Source organism: Syngnathoides biaculeatus, chromosome 18 (genome assembly GCF_019802595.1).
Source record: "Syngnathoides biaculeatus isolate LvHL_M chromosome 18, ASM1980259v1, whole genome shotgun sequence".
Classification (NCBI taxonomy): domain Eukaryota; kingdom Metazoa; phylum Chordata; class Actinopteri; order Syngnathiformes; family Syngnathidae; genus Syngnathoides; species Syngnathoides biaculeatus.
The window spans coordinates 18,579,522-18,596,614 of record NC_084657.1 but is presented as its reverse complement, the minus strand read 5'-3'; the positions used below and the strand labels follow the sequence as shown (position 1 = coordinate 18,596,614).

The 17,093-nt window shown below is 41.3% G+C and overlaps 1 protein-coding gene across 3 annotated transcripts in view; it reads left to right on the top strand.

The window, feature by feature from the left end:
• Nucleotides 1-6,952: 6,952 nt before the first annotated feature.
• LOC133491608 (glucocorticoid receptor-like) overlaps nucleotides 6,953-17,093 on the top strand; it is a 61,989-nt gene continuing 51,848 nt past the window's right edge. For 2 of the 3 annotated variants that reach the window (XR_009792442.1, XM_061802931.1), the window contains exons 1-2: nucleotides 6,953-7,456; nucleotides 13,181-14,351. Coding sequence is in view for 2 of the 3 variants with exons in the window: in XM_061802931.1 (XP_061658915.1) it covers nucleotides 13,189-14,351 (1,163 nt within the window). In the remaining variant the exon portion in view is untranslated. The remainder of the gene's footprint in view (nucleotides 7,457-13,180; nucleotides 14,352-17,093) is intronic. The other variant, XM_061802930.1, reaches the window with a different exon arrangement.

The following is a 17,093-nucleotide window of genomic DNA, read 5'->3' as shown; positions in this document are numbered from 1 at the left end:
CTCTGCACTTTTTTTTGTCACAGATCAAGGTGTTAACATCTTAAAACAAAGCTATACCAACAGGAGTTAGGCGAACAGCAAGAAAGGTATTCTTACGTTTCCTTAAAGAATTATTAGTTTATTCTCATATTATACAGTATATTTTCATTTCAGCATATCAGCATATTTTCCAATGGACTGACATTATTCAGGACACTGCACATCCTGGTTTTTAAGTTTGCGCCTCTCCCATCTGGAAGGTTGTACAGATGCGCAAAGGCAGGGAGCAACACACTTTCTTTTCCGATATCTATCACCACCCGGAACACTCATATTTCCTCTAGCCACGCTATTAATGTGAAGGCACGCTGATTTCATCATCTTGTGCAATACATTTTATGCATTCCATTTTACACACCTCTTTTTATTTATTTGACCTTCCTTTTATGTATGCACTGATAAGGAGATTGGCTCCTACCTTCTTGGACAGTGTACAAGAAATGGCATTCATGCATTCATTTGGGTCTCTGAAATCATCTTTCACCATTGAAATGAATGGAAATGCTATTCCAGCCCCGCCCCCAAAAAACGCCAACAAAAAATGTAACATATAATATTCTAGCTTTATTCAAATAAACAATGACTGTGGATTTTTTCTTTTCAATGTAGAATTAATACTCCTGAGTTGTCAAAGCTGTACGATGAACTGATATGTATATGTACATATTTTTATATGTATATATTCCAAACTTTGAGACTTTTTACCTAACTGTGCTTGTGCAAAGTGGATGAACCACAAGTGTGTAGTTGCATATATTTACATACTGTACATTATGACTTGATTTGAATTTTCATCAGACACAATTAAGAGAAAAATCAGTAAAGAAAAAGAATAGCTGGATAGCATTGTTATCAGCATTAACATTCCAAGACTGCAGATGTCTAAAACATTCTCTTCATCCTAACTTCAGGATATTAGCAGGTGAAAGAGCATATAATTGTTCTGAGCTTCATCTATGTTGAGTGTTGACCGTACGGATGAGTTTAACGTTTCAAGTCTCCAGAGTCTGACTGCATTTTGACTACAGGCCTCGTTACATCTGCTGGGAGGTTCAAATGATTCTCTACACCAATACAAGATTGATGCTCTGTAGACGGTTTAATTTCATCCATCCAGAGGGTTGTGTTTTACGGCATGTGTCAGGTTTTATTTGGGCTTTTGTGTTAGACACAGAGTCTTAAATGGGCCTAGACGGAGGTATGGGTTGTCTTTCTGAGGGTTATTTTCCTTAATGTGAACTTTTAAGACGGCATTGGAGTGACAACCCTTATGTTGACGTGGAGCCAAGGCTTTCAGCTGAGTTGAAGGTGGACCCTTCAGCGGATGTGGAGCCAGAGGTAGGCCTGTAATTTAACGCGAGGCCAGAGTTAAGAACCTGAGCTGAAGCGCAGGAGCTGGAACTTTCAGATACAGTGAAAAAAATAAGTATTTGAATAGCCTGCTATGTTGCAAGTTCTCCCACAAAGAATTCATGGAGGGTCTGAAATTTTCATCGTAGGTGCATGTCTACTGTGAGAGAGATAATCTAAAACGAAAAATCCAGAAATCACAATGTATGATTTTTTTTAACTAATTATTTGTGTGATAAAGCTGCAGATAAGTATTTGAACACCTGTCTATCAGATGAAGAGTTTGTTTTCAAAACGCGACATGGGCATTTTTTTCAGATTTACGAAACTCGCGCCAAAATTATCCAGCTCCGAATGGTAGTTATCGGGATACTCTGATTTTTGTTGAAAGTGCGACATATCGTTCTATATCAGCCAAGGAAGATCGCGTTTTATTTCAAAATGCGACATATCGAGATCTTATTTAGAGCAAAATGCGACATAATTTCGTTCAATCAGCGTGCGCTGCTGAAGCAAGCAGCATCCAATCAGAATTCGTCTCGAGGGAAGTTCCGGTATCTTCCACATCATCATCCAAAATGGCTGCGCCCACGTTTGAGAGAGATGCTAATGCCGAGTTTGATTTTATGTACGAGAGACCGGAGAGAATGAATCTGGGAAGGAAAAGAAACCCAGCGGAAACGGGGTCAGAAAAGAAGAAGCGCTTGCTATGATAGTAGACCCTATTTTTTCTCTTTGTGAAGTTGACCTATTGTTTCCTTTTTTATCACATTTGGATTTTCTTTTACATGAATTCTATTTTTAATAGAATCTACTGATGTGTGAATCAGTAATGTTTCTTTTCTACTTATGAATTGAAAGAAAATAAAGACTTTTGATCTTTGTAGATTGTTTTTGTTTACACTGAAAAATATCCAGTACAGTCAGTAGCAAACCTTTTCATTGTTTTGCCATGTGATACATTTTACCATGTTTTTTTATTTGGATCCTTGGCATGCATTTTTGTCGATTTTATCTTTACAGTGTTTCTTGCTTTCAAGATGAACTAAGTCTTGTATTTTGTTTATCAATGTTTAATAATATCGAATAAATGAATCAGTGATTGTGCTGGTTTACTTGCAGGCTGTCCCATTGTGAGTGTGGTTTTCCTATTTAATTTTAATTCTTTATGAAATTATTGCAATTTAATACTTCAGTTCTCATCCAAGTACCATTGTATCTGAATGTAATAAACATACTGTTTTGTCTATGATTGTGTCATGCTTGAATAGTAATTTTGTTGTTCAAAATATTTCACCATCGATCATTAATGAATGAATAAATTTTTATAATTCTATGCAATCTTTTTTTTTTGCCATTTTTTATAAGGAAAGTTATCGGCTATGACTTAAGAAAAGTTTATATTAAAAGGAAATCAACACCCTTGGAGTAGACTCAATTTCTGTCTATGAGCATTATGAATACTGTTGTTATTACTCCAGACTTATATCCTATTCTGCAGTGTTCTTTCCCCCGTCAGCGACAGCTATAAATAAAATCAAAAGAAAGCAGACTCAATGAGTCAGATTTCAAACAGTGAATTTGTGAGTTTGAAACTGATTTCATTTTGGAGATGTGTGGATGAGATCGACTACCTATTTTTTTCTGCTGGTATCCCTCGCAACCCATATTAACCTTGGTAGACTGGTTTGAAGCAATTTACTTTCTTAATGATCTCACATCAACTTATAAAGAAAATTAATCAACTGAGTGACACAATGCCTGCAGATGTCGGATTGCAGAATCGCATACAGATACACAAAATTACAATGATGTAAACTCAGCCTTTCCAAGACCTCATACTGAACAAACATCTGACATTAGTGAGCTAATTGTGAAAATTGTGACTGGTGACTGACCCTTATTTCTGATACCTAACTCTCTAAATGTGGTGGTCATGGTCTTAAATATTATTTTAAAATGCTTGAAATTTTGAAAGGCAAATAGTTTTCATGATTGCCTATCAAACGCAACTGATTTAAAAAAAAAAAAAATACAGCTGCTCCTGAAGGTTTTAGTCGAAATTTGGATATGTCTCACTTTGCCAAGAATAGAATGTTTGGATATGTCTGATTTTGGAGAAAAAATGAAATTTGTCATCAAAAAAACTCGGTGAATATTAAAGCCAATATTTTTTTGTAGTATGGTGTTTAGTTACTTTTTAGCATCTCTTTCCATCCCCCAATAGTTAGAAACATAAATTGAGTTTATTGTTTTCACTTCAATACCAAGCCCTTTTCTCAAAATGAAAAAAACGGATATGTCTCATTTTGAAAACAAACTCTTCAGCTAGAATTCGGACCCTCAAAGACCTGTTAGTCCGCCTTTAAAAGTCCACCACCACTCCATGCATTATCCTGAATCAGATGCACCTGTGTGAGGTTGTTAGCTGGATAAAGACACCTGTCCACCTCATACAATCAGTAAGACTCAAATTTGTAACATGGCCAAGACCAAAGAGCTGTCCAAAGACACCAGAGACAAAATTGTACAACTCCACTTGGCTGGAAAGGGCTACGGAGAAATTGCCAAGCAGCTCGGTGGAAAAAAAGTCCACTGTTGGAGCAATCATAAGGACATGGAAGAAGCTAAACACAACGATCAATCTCAGTTGGAGTGGAGCCCCATGTAAGATATCACCTCGTGGGGTCTCAATGATCCTTAGAAAGGTGAGGAATCAGCCCAGAACTACACAACAGGACTTGGTCAATTAACCTGAAAAGACCTGGGACCACCATTTTCAAGGTGAGTGTTGGTAATACACTAAAACTTTATGGTTTGAAATCATGCATGGCACAGAAGGTTCCCCTGCTTAAACCAGCACGTGTCAAGACCTGTCTTAAATTTGGCAATCACCATTTGGATGATACAGAGGAGTCATGGGAGAAAGTTTTGTGGTCAGATGACACCAAAATAGAACTTTTTGGTCATAATTCCACTAACCGTGTTTGGAGGAAGACGAATGATGAGTTCCATCCCAAGAACACTATCCCTACTGTGACGCATGGAGGTTGTAGCATCATGCTTTGGGGGTGTTTTTCTGCGCATAGGACAGGACAACTGCACTGTATTAAGGAGAGGATGACCGCGTCCATATATTGTGAGATTTTGGGGAACAACCTCTTTCCCTCAGTCAGCGCATTGAAGATGGGTCGTGGCTGGGTCTTTCAACACGACAACGACCCGAAGCACACAGCCAGGTCAACCACGGAGTGGCTCCGTGAGAAGTATTTCAAGGTTCTGGCGTGGCCTAGCCAGTCTCCAGACTTAAACCCAATAGAAAATCTTTGGAGGGAGCTGAAACTCCATGTTTCTCAGCGACAGCCCAGAAACTTGTCTGACCTAAAGAAGATCTGCGTGGAAGTGTGGGCCAAAATCCTTCCTGCAGTGTGTGCAAACCTGGTGAACAACTACAGGAAACATTTGACCTCTGCAATTGAAAACAAAGGCTACTGTACCAAATATTTACATTGTTTTTCTCAGGTGTTCAAATAGTTATTTGCAGCTGTCTAACACAAATAAATCGTTAAAAACATCATACATTGTGATTTCTGTTTTTTTTCTTTCCAGATTATTTCTCTCACAGTGGAGATGCACCTTCGATGAAAATTTCAGACCCCTCCATGATTTCTAAGTGGGAGAGCTTGCAATATAGCAGGGTGTTCACATACTTATTTTCTTCACTGTAATATAGAGCTAAAGCTGGGACCACTTGCCTTGGGGCTGAGTGAGCCATTGAGCCATCAGAGCCAGTAGTTTGACACTTGGGGGGTGTGTTGAATGGATGTGCCAAAAGGAATCAAATGTACTGAGGGGGTGATAGCTAGCTCAACTTCAGTAGTGAATGGTTTTTGTTGATTATAATCATAAAAATATGCAAACACCCAATGACTGCGCAACGGTAGGAGGAAGCTCAGATAGTTAAGACAGTTGGCAATTCCCCATTCACTAGTATCAAATTTCCCACAAAGCCATGGTTGTGTCTGGTGTAATTATACAAGACTATCTATTGTAAAATAACATTGCAGAGTCAGCTGGTGGTAGTGTTGATGTTCAGCTCGCAATCCGCGTATGTCTTTAAAAAGTCAAACCATCCCTGTCTTTATTTCCTCAATTTTTTTAGGGGGAGCTTAACAAAAACGCCGAACTGTTCTGTAAATGGAGAAGACGTATCTTCGGGGTGTTGCCATCGTGAGCTTGCTAACTGCACGCTTAACTGAGCAGCCACATGAAAAGACGTCACTTTGTAGAGATGTCAAAGGGGTTAGTTTGGTTTCAAATCTTGAATTTCCTGTGTGACTGTTTTTTTTTGTGGCTTCCACCCAGATTGCAAAAATCTATATGCCAGATAATGTGAATGATTGTTTTTCTACAGCAGGGGTTGGCTGTGGTGTCAAACTCATTTTGGTCACGGGGAACATTGTAGTTTCCCACAGAGGACCGTTATAATTGGGAAACACTAAAAATTGGAAATTGCATCATCATATTACACATGAAATTTAAGAGCTAGTTTTGGAATCAGAAATCAGTGGTAATGGGTTTTTCAAAGATTGTTCATGTTTGGTGACTCAAAAATGCTTACATATCTATATATCATGTATGAATTATGATGGTTTGAAATTTTGGTCCAGATTTTAACAAAAAGGTTAGGGCTAGCATCACTTTATAAAAGTACGACACCTTTTCATAAGTAATAATTTAAGATTAAAGACGCAGTGGAATTATTTTAAGCATAACGTGAGCTGTTATTCGTTGTTTACAATGCGTTTAACATTGTAGATCATCATAAATGTGCCCCTATTGTAATTTCTCTTCAGGGTCATTCAAGTGCAAAATTTAATAGAAGTGAACTTTTTTTTTTTTTTTTCTTGCATCAACATGAAAAAACACAAACACCTCAATCAGATTAAAGTGCTACACTTTGAATTCATGTGTTTTTGTTCGGATTCGAAGAGACCAGCACGGCCAGCCGATCCTCATCTCATCATTTCATGCTTCTTGTTGTGAAGAAAACTGATTCCATAACTTTCCCTTAGGAGCGCACAACCTCACTGACCTCTGCACCACAAAGCGAGCGAATCGGGCCTCGCTTGGGTCTGCAAAACGGCGCAACCGAAAAGTCATTCCACGCAGGAAGTCTCGCGCCAAGCGCATGTTTCGGAGTGGGCGACCGGGAGCGAGGACACGTTTTGACAGATTCCTCAGCAGTTTGCAGCTGGGGGAAAGGGGCGTTCACCGCCAAGTGTCAAACTGGCTGATCGCGTCAAGCAAACGTAGCGACACCCAACTTAATGGGAAGCTTCTTAAGAAAAATAAAAGTGCTTATTTCTCGGCGTCCGGATAGCTCGAACAAACGGGGTGTTGACTACCCAGTGTCGCTGTTGTGAATGAATTCCAGGAAAAGAGCATTTTCATGCATTGCTTTAAATGCTGCGTCGAGGCGCGTGGCGGCGCTTTTACCGTTAGGTACTTTTACTCTGACAGAACGTAAGCGGAAGTCTTATATCGCGCGCCCGGCCCTTGATGACTTTGGACCAACTGGCCGCCCTGCCTTCTCAGAGTTGGCAGCAGAATGCGGCCGCTCTTCGCACTCGCTCGCGCTTATATAACTTCAACGTGCGCGGTGAGCTCGGCTGCCACTTTACACACGGCCTTGCACTTTTGCACTTTTGGAGGATCCGTCGAACTCTCCTGTGGATTTCTCCGGGAGCGTCATTCCTCCTCCACCCCCCCCCAGCCTCTTAAAAAAAGTGGAGCGAGATTTTTGACTTCGGATCTCCTCCTCCTCCTCCTCGACCTTGTTTACTTTAGTTGCCAAATAGTTGCTGCTGAGCAGGGGATATTTACTCCAAACTTAAGGACGAGCGTTTTTCTTTGAAATGTTTTTTTCCGTGTCAAAGGCACGGAATCTCTTTTATTCCACGGTTCCTCCACGCTGACTTTGCGTCCCTCCTCGCTATTTCTTACTGAATTTTTGACAGGACATGACTTAAAAAAACGGAGGGCTGCATCCCTCTCCAGACAGCAGGTAAGTGTCGCTCTCTGGAACGCAACTTCACTTTTTACTTCCTCTGAATGGAGTAGGGGTAGCAGTAATAACAATAATAATAAGAAGAAGAATACTGAGAATAATAACAATAAATGGTGTCACCTTTTAATGTTGACTACACCGCTTCGAGCCTTGGTTTAAATAACTAAATAAAAGCAATAGCGTGCTCGGTCCAAGACTCAAAGGCGTGTGATCGGTGCAGTAGAGTCAGACAGCCAACAGGTTGCACTAATGTTGCGCAGCAATGCGATAAAATGCTGCGCAACGTAAAAGCGGAAACTCCAATGTTTCTATTAAAGCATTCCCATCGGTGACGTCCCCCCCCCCTCCCCCACAAATGCATTACAACAGCGACCACTGCCACATTAGCAGTCAAAACTACTGTATGCAGTCCTACCCTTGCTCACACATGAACTACACTTCATTGCATCCATCCATTCCTTTTCCGATAACACTTGGCCTCATTAATATCACAGCTGACTGACAAACAGCCATTTGCACCTATGGACAATTTACAGTTTTTTTTTTTTTTTTATTAACTCGAGATACATGCTTTGGAAACGTGTGAGGAAGCTGGATAAGGCAACATGGAAACTGAAGTGCTATTCGAACTGCCAACCCCAGTAGTGTGAGGCAGATGTGCTAACTAGTGCACTGCACCATCCATTCCCCCCTCCATCAGCGTCACGGTCGAGGTGGAGACTATACCAGCAGACTTGGGAAAAGAGAAGCATGGTGCACCCTGGACTGGTTGCCAGCCAATCACAGGGCACAAAAAGACAAATTTGTATTCCATTCATTCACACCAATTTAAGATTTAAAACAGGAGTGTCCAAAACTTTTTATTTAATATTGGGCCAACGCATTATAGTTATGGTTTCCCTCACAGAGTCGTAAAAACCATATCCAGTTGTATGTCACCGCATTTGGGTTATATTGGAGAGAGAGAGAGAGAGAATAGTGATTACCAAATGTATAACTGTGGTTCAATTAGATTGAAGAATTCAATTTGATTTCCAGCGGCAGTACGAAGCAATTTGGGAAAAGTGCTTTGTACTAGTTAGAAAAATAACAACTTTGATTGAGATTTTCTGCCAAAAGACACATCTAAAATTTTAGCAAGAAACGTGAAGTCGACACTTTATTTGCTTTAGTGGGCCAAAAAGAATAATGTCATGTGCCAGATCTAGCACCCGGTCCTTAAGTTAGACACCCGGGTAGCTCGTGATATCGCTACATCTATTTTCTATGGTGCTGTTCGCCATTAGGGTCACATGTGACCTTGAGAATATCCCATCTAATTTTTGGAGTGAGAAAAACAGATGATCCAGATAACATCGTGCCAACAAAGAAAATGGGAGGAGCAAGGAATACCCTGAAGTGTTTGCCGGCCAATGGCAGGGCAGGTACTCGTGTATAGACACCCATTCACACTCATGGAGAGTCAGGCACCTCAATGAACTTAACGTGGATGTTTTTTGGAATCAAACCCCAGGACGTCTTGACTGAGGGAAGAAATGCTATCCGTTACTTCACCTCGCTGCCTCAAATGATAAAGTAATTAATGTTCTGTGTCATCCCCCAAAAAGGTTCATACGTGACGGTGGTGTAGAACTGCATTGTGTCATAATGAGAGGTGTTACTAATATAAGCTCAGTTGTGTTGAAATATCAGGCAGAGATGAGCCCCATATAGTATTTCAGTAGGAAGATTTTGGCGATCATACACTACATTTGTACACCACACTACCTCCGGCGCATGGGCCATGAACAGCCTATCGAAGCGTTTGATCCGGGCAAAAAAAAAACCAAAAAGACCCAAAACAGTACACACTTTGAGTGAAGTATTGATTTGACACAATTGAAAATATCCTCGATACTGCCTTTCTACTACAATGATGTAGAAAAGTTGTGCCTCGTACTGAGAGGTGTTTCTTACTAATAACACGTTGTTTTTCCATCTAACTACAAACCACGAAACAGTCACGGTATAAATGTTTTATTTGAATTGCGTTCAAAATTAGTGTGCGTTTGGCTCAAGTCAAAAATATGCTTTAATCTGCTCATGTATTTTGATTTCTATTTTGGCAGCATGGTGAAGTATTGGTCATACGATTTCCCTCGTAGTTCTATGTTTCAGATATTTGACTCAGGCCATACTTTCTGGAATTGCATATTCTCCTTATGCCTACGTGAGATTTCTCCATGTGATGGGTCGCAATAGGTGGTGCAGGTGTATATAATGAAGTGGCCGCCCAGTGATTGTGTAATCACCAAAATCCTGTTTGCACTTTTTATTTTGGCTAGAGGTGGTAGAAGAAAGTACAGATCCGTATATAGACGTTACAAGCACTGATTCATCTCCTCGGAAAATTATGCAAACACAATAGGGAAAATGAATTCATCCTGTAAATTAAGCAAAATTCCTTTTAGTAACTTGGAACAATTAAAAACAAAACATTTTTTTATCAACTTACATAATATTTATATGAATCGAAGGGAAAAATCAAATGTGACCTGTTGAAAGTTGGTGGAACGGTGGATCACAAAGTAAAGCATTGGCCTTATGGTTCTGAGGACCCGGGTCCAATCCCGGCCCCGCCTGTTTGGAGTTTGCATGTTCTCCCTGTGCCTGCGTGGCTTCGGTCCAGGCACTCTGGTTTCCTCCCACGCCCTAAAAAGATCCAACATTAATTGGACGCTCTAAATTGCCCCTAGGTGTGATTGTGAGTGCAACTGTTGTCTGTCTCTATGTCCCCTGCGATTGGCTGGCAACCAGTTCAGGGTGTACCCCGCCTGCTGCCCGTTGACAGCTGGGATAGGCTCCAGCACTCCCCGCGACCCCCTCCTGAGGATAAGCGGGTAAGAAAATGGATGGATCGATGTTGAAAGTTTTTATGTAGCATTAGAGCCACTTTTATGCTAACAAAACAGCAGTGGAAGCTTTGCTAGTGCTGTGAATGAAATAAAATCCAACATATGGAGGTAAAAGTAATCTCTTTGAATGTTGAAAGCAAAAGTAAAACTTTTAGTATTTGTACATCATTACTTCCCACTCCATTTTTTTTTTCGGTTTTTTTTTTTGTGAGAAAAGCCTGTGTCACGTCTCATGGCACATTTGAACATCCCAACAATAAAAAGCAGCTGCATCGGCGGTGTAAAAGGAAGTGCAACAAACCGCTGCTCTTGACATGCGACACACACTCAAGGCACTACAAAGTTGATCTGAAGAGACTTTGAGTGCATACCAAATATTTGTTGTCCCAATGACAAAGCAGCCTTCCACTACAGCAATACATACCGGATTGTTATGGTTTGTCATCTCGAGCATGTTTCTCCACCTTTATGCAGCCAAGGAACCCATTTTACGTGAGAAACACCTAACCGCACACCACCAGTCAGAAATCCCCCTCGAAGGCATAAAACTGGCAGACATTTGCAGTTTTTTATGTCTGTCTGTACTCCTTTTTTTTTTTTTTTTAAATCAGGCCAGATTGGAATGTGCCATTTGCGAGTTTCCAATGATGTTCCAGCGTGGGCATGAGGGCAGGAAATGGCCTCTTTGATGCTTTTGACATTTCTTCAATGCAAGGCACGTGGCGTTTGGAGTCCTTGCATACGCGGCGGCCAAATATCCTCCGTAGTCTAGAGTACATTTTAACTTTTGTTTTAGTTCGTCAATTGTAAGGCAGTATACAGTGTCCTAGTTGTTTGCAAGTAAGACTCACAGTTCAGCGGTTGTGGGTTCAAATTTTGGCTTGGGCCTTCCTGTGTGGAGTTTGCATCTTACCCCAGACCTCTGTCTACTTACTCAAAACATCCACATGTCTTGTTCATTTAAGACCATCCTGTCCATAGGTGTCCTGCAATTGGAAGGTGGTCAGTCCAGGGTGTAACTCGCTGGGATAGGCCCCAGCTCACCCACCGTTTTAAAACCGGCCTACCCCTATTAAGAGTTTGTGAATGGTTGATAAATTGATTAGCAAATAGTTTGTTCATGATTTATGACTCCAACATAAATTGCTTGATCAAGTCATATAATTTAAGATTTAAGTCGCACTAGCTGTATCATACATTAACTTAATAGTGAGCCAACGTGATGGTTATTACACTAATGTTCATTATAGTTAATTCACTATTTACAAAGTGTTTGTAATAAACTTAAATTTAAAGGTCGACTACCATGAAATTGATGATTTTAGAAGAAGTTTAGAATGAAAAAAAACGGCAGCCGGTTATGGACCCATCTGTTTGTTCACCACAAAACATGATTTTGACGTATATGGCTTTTTGTAACTCCCGCCATGAAAATCCTCTCGATGAGTTTGTTTTAGACAAGAAGCAGGAAGTGATGTGCGCTCAAGCGGACTCATTTGTTTCGATTAATTTTACCTGTTGTTCCTTCGTGTTAGCCAAAATGCCGACTCATTGCATTGCTGGATATTGCTCGAACACTCGGGAGGATGGATTCGCGCTTCATACTTTTCCAAAAGATCTGGTTCATAGTGAAAAATGGATTGCACATGTGCAAAGGAGGAGAGCTTTGTGGGTTCCAAAAGACAGGGAGGTGTGTATACAGGTACTAAAAAAAAACAATAGTAGGGGGGGGGCATAATCCATAACTCAGGGGCGCTAAATGTGTCGATGTACGCATCAGAAGGCTTCCGTGCAGCAACGGCTGAAGGACAGCCTTCGCAGGCCTTGTGAATCACCACCGGCCTTGTCAACAAGGCCAGCTGGGCCGCGGTGGCTCATCTCCGCCCCGGAAGTGGATTTGACGGGGAGGCGGTTTGGCCGTGGCATCGTCGGCACTTGCTGGCGGCGTTGTTTTTATCACCTTTGCGTGGAGGTGGATTAGGCGGGGAGGTGATTTGGCCGTGATCTGCATATCATCTAAATATGGCTCGAAACAATAGGGTAATATTGCCCCGGTAACGTCACTCAATTGTCTTCTTCGAAAAGAGCTTCCGTGTCAGATGGGGCGTGTTCGTCTCCCACAGTAGGGGCCGCAGCATGTTTTCAATGGCGAATGGCCTGGGTTACGTCATGGACAGGAGATGCAGCCAATATGGCTACCACTTCGATGTCGAGTGAGACTTCCGCAACTTTGCACATGGATGATGCACTCTCCGCTCATATTTATTTTTTCGTAGACATTGAAGTAAATAATAATATGTATTTTTCATTTCAATATCTATTTTAAAATGTTTATATGGATGACGGTTGACCTTTAATGAACCATTAGCAAACTCTACATAGACATTTATGTCACATCACATTTTTTTTTCATTATTAAAAAGTGAAATATTTCTGATCCAGGTTTATCATTTAAAACTTGGTCTGACATAATTTCTATATTGAAAAAAAATATTTAAATGTAATAGATCATCAACTTACTGTAAGCTACTGCACAATGCTGGGTAAAATCATCATCAGATGCGGACCGGAAGTAATGTCGCCACTGAAATTCTGTTTCCATTAGTCGACTCATGTTGTCCTTCTTTTGGAAAGACGCTTACACATTGCCCTAGATTGCTTCAAGACACAAATAGTCAATTTAACAGAATTTGCAGAATTATTCGTAATAATTTTATCCACTAAATGGCTATTATGCCCCTTCCTACTAACATGATCTCATCTCTCTCTCTCTCTCTCTCTGTCTTTCTCTTCATTTGTTCGGAATGACCTCCGTTGCTGTGTCAAGATAACAAAATGGATCAGGGCAGCTCGAAGTGCAACAGTAATCGAGACGACTGCTTGACATTCAAAGAGTTGGGAACCGGAGTATGTATAGAGTCAGTTGACACCACAGTTTCCCTGCTCAGTGCTCTCCACCCAACTGCCGCAACATCAAACGGGGGTGGAACCAAAGACCAGGTGGAGCCTAGAAGCCTCCTCGACTCCCACCAGCAGCATCAGGTCCCACTCGAAGGATCTGGCATGAATGGCCAGGAAATGGTCCGACTCGAGAAACAGCCGCAGGAAGGTGGCATGTTTAACATGGATGATGACTTGGCGGTGTTGAGCCAAAATATTGCTGATCTGGACCATGCGTCCACTTCTGTGATCGACACCACTCTCTTGGGAAACTTTCCTCTGCCTGACCTTTTCCCCCAGGACATCAAACAGGAAGGAGAGTTCTCTGTGGATAAAGAATTGGGATTTCACAGCGGACATCCCTCAAGCAGCAGTCGCCTGATTGAGGACAGTGAGCTTTGGAAAAACCTGGACCTTCCGGTATCCCTGATCAGTGACTTTGAGTTGGATTCCGAAGTGGCTCACTTCGATGACATCCTGCACGACAGCGGCAGACCCGTCGGAGGCTTACCAAAAGCGATGCAAGTGCCCTTGAGCAACAGCGGCAACTGTCACAACACTCATGACACCAGCCAGCAGCATGACGCCATGATTCACCATCATCATCATCTTCAGCAGCATCATCACCTTCTGCAGCAGCAGCTTCACCAACAACATCAGCAGCCCTCTACCCTTCTGTCCAGCGTCATTGTGAAAGAGAAGGTGCCCGACGCCTCTTTCACCCAGATCCGCACTCCCAGTGTAAAACAGGAGAAGCAGGAGCCTGCGTTCTGCCAATCGCAGTGTCTCCAAGGAGGCATGGGCTCGGTTCATGCAGGAGCACCAATGTCCTCGTCTACGAGCATGAACGTGGTTCCTGGCTACCACTGCAGAACCAGTGCACCCTCCAACATGGGCCAGCAAGACCGAAAGCCCTTCGGCATGCACTCAAATCTGCCTTCAATGGGGGAGAGCTGGATGCGAGTGGACGGCTACGGAGATGCAAGGGGGTTTCAAAGAGCCAATGATGGGCTCGCCAATCCTGCGTTGTTGACGTCATACCCGCTCAGTTTTTCAAGGTAGGGGACTTTTTTTTTTTTTCATTAATTCTTCCTTTGTTCCATTTGCTTTTGTCTGTACTGGATTTGGTTGCCAATCTTATCCTTGTTGAGCTTGACTGACAAGACTCAAAACTCCACCAAGCAGATATAAAAGGATGTTGAATAACATTTGAATTATTCTTTAATGCGGAATAAGATTGAGACTGTCGTTAGCGGGCATGCATATCAAATACGGTTTGACAGATCGATTAACTAAGTTAAATGTTACATTTCTCTTAATGACTGAATACAGATGTAATTCTGTTGCTGATCCTTATGTATACATGGAATTTTGCAGAAATATAATTAACACACCGTTATTTACATTCGAATCTCTTGTGGTCAAATTTGAACTGACAAACAGAAAACCTAGTTCACCTTGGTTTTAAATATGGTTTTCCCACACTTCATGCTAATTGGTTTTAAATAGTGCGAGAAACATCCAAACATATTCATGAATATACTGAACATACCTGACACATCAACTGGGATTAAATGTGGAACGTGGCTCAATTCTGGTTTGAATTAAGTTTGTCTTAAATTAGACTTCTGAACATTTTCATTTGGGTTTTTCATTGGGTTAATGTGGAATCTTGAGCTGAACCGAATTCAATTTGGTTTTAGATCCCGCAGAAAACTGTTCATCGAATTTTATCTGGAACAAGTTGCACGAGGGTGTTTAAGATTGAATCTAAATTGATCTGGATCTTATCCAGATACAATTTAGTTGGGTAACAAACAAATTACTTTTCATTTGATGGTGTTGTTATATATAGCAGCAATCACTGTAATACTGCTCTTAAGGTATCAGCATTACAGGTATTTTTAAGGCACTACGAAGTTTGATACAACATGAATCTCATTAGATTGTGCAGCAGCATTTAATGTTCAAGCATGTGTGCTTATATTAGATACCAGAAGCATAAATAGATTTAGAAATAAGGTTCAAAGGTCAGGAAGTTGATATACTTTGGTTTACTGAAACCTCAAACAGGTCCCAGGCATGATACTGAAGTCAATTTAAGAGCGGTCTATCTCGGCACTTGACTGCCCCGCAGGAAAGCATGAGTGTGCATTCAGAAATGCAAAAGCTGTCTCTGACTTTGGCCGCATGAGGCTTTGGCCTCTTCCGCTTTAACTGTTAGTGAGCACAGTGCAACATCAACACAAACCAATCAGCTTCTTGTACTATTTTTGTTGTTGTTTACCCCTGTGTGTTTTGACACAGTGCAGCATGCTTGCTTCCAATTGCATCCAGATTTGAGGAATTTCAGACAGCAAATATAGGAATGGATGCTACTTTAGTCTGACTGACAGCCAGTGTGTGGATCTGGGCTTCAGGGTATGTGGTCCCTTGAGAGTATGTCGTTGGTTACCATTAGTACATGTGCATCACACAGAGACTTGTGGTCGGGGGGAAGTTTTATTGATTTATTTTTTTAAGTCAAATTTGACAGCCACTGTGTGGATCAGCGCGTCACAGGTGGCGGTGATTCTCAAATGCCTGTAGCCTTATTAAAATGTCATTAGTTTCCGTTACAGGCACATCACTGGCATCACCCCACAGGGTGTAGCTCGGTGGTGCGTTTTGAGTGTGCCGTGGGAAAGAGGCTCAATTGCAGCACAACAGCAGTTGTCCGACTTCTCCGTGCAGCCTGATAAGTTCTGCCAATTAAGAGTCAAATGTATTTGTCACTTTTATGAGCTGGAACGTGACTGTTAAGGTTAGGTGGTTTGGGATCCACGTTGGGCCGTGGCGAGACGGCCGGGCCTTATTGCGAGGCTCGGACACGTTGGCTCAGCGGACTTTGTAAACAAGCAGAAAGATGAGCTGAGCTCTCTTGTTTGTTGTCATACCGCTGTCAGACGGTGATGTGCCTGCTTTTGCACTCTCATTCAATGACTTGTGGCTGTGTTTCACGCTTGGAAATCTACTTTTTTTTTTTTTAACTCTCATGCCATTTTAAACAAGTAACATATTGTGGCGTCTTTGGCTTTGGACTGCGAGGTCAACAGATTTCTCGACTGGAAATCAGTTAAACTAATAACCTTTGGCTATAGATGCGATAGTACAGTTATGCACGTGCACGTGTGCGTGTGTGTGTGTAGGCATATAGAGACACTGACACGTGTAACAATCCACTCTTTGGTATGTTATTGCTGTTGTTACGCTCTCGTTTGCTATAGTGCTTGTCATCATTAGTTTTGCGGGTTTGAGCCTACCCCAGGTGACTTTGAGCAAGAGGCGCTGTACATCCTGGATTGGTTGTCAGTCAATATACACGTGTAGTATGGAGAATTCAAAGCAGTGATTAAAAAAGGGAAAAAAAAATCACTAAATAAAATGTTTTGCGCAACTGTGCATTATTATATATACAGTATATATCCAACACTGATAAGGACTTCAAAAGCTCCTGTTTTCTGTTTTACTCAGTATTTAGTCAAGTGTCTCTAAATTGGAAAATATTGTCAAGGAAAGTGGTGGATGTGTATTTGTTGTTTGTGTCTCGGTTCATTTTATTGTACGTGGATTAGCCGCTCAACTTCTGTTCATCTTTTTGTTACATCTCTGACAAGTCTAATAGACAAAAATATTAACCGCCCTGTCTCTTCCCAATTTGTGTGTGTTTGTGTGTGTGTGTGGTGGAAGAAACAGCCTCACCCACCACAACTTCAAGATAAACTTAATTTATAAATTTTGAAATTACTCTTTTGAAAATA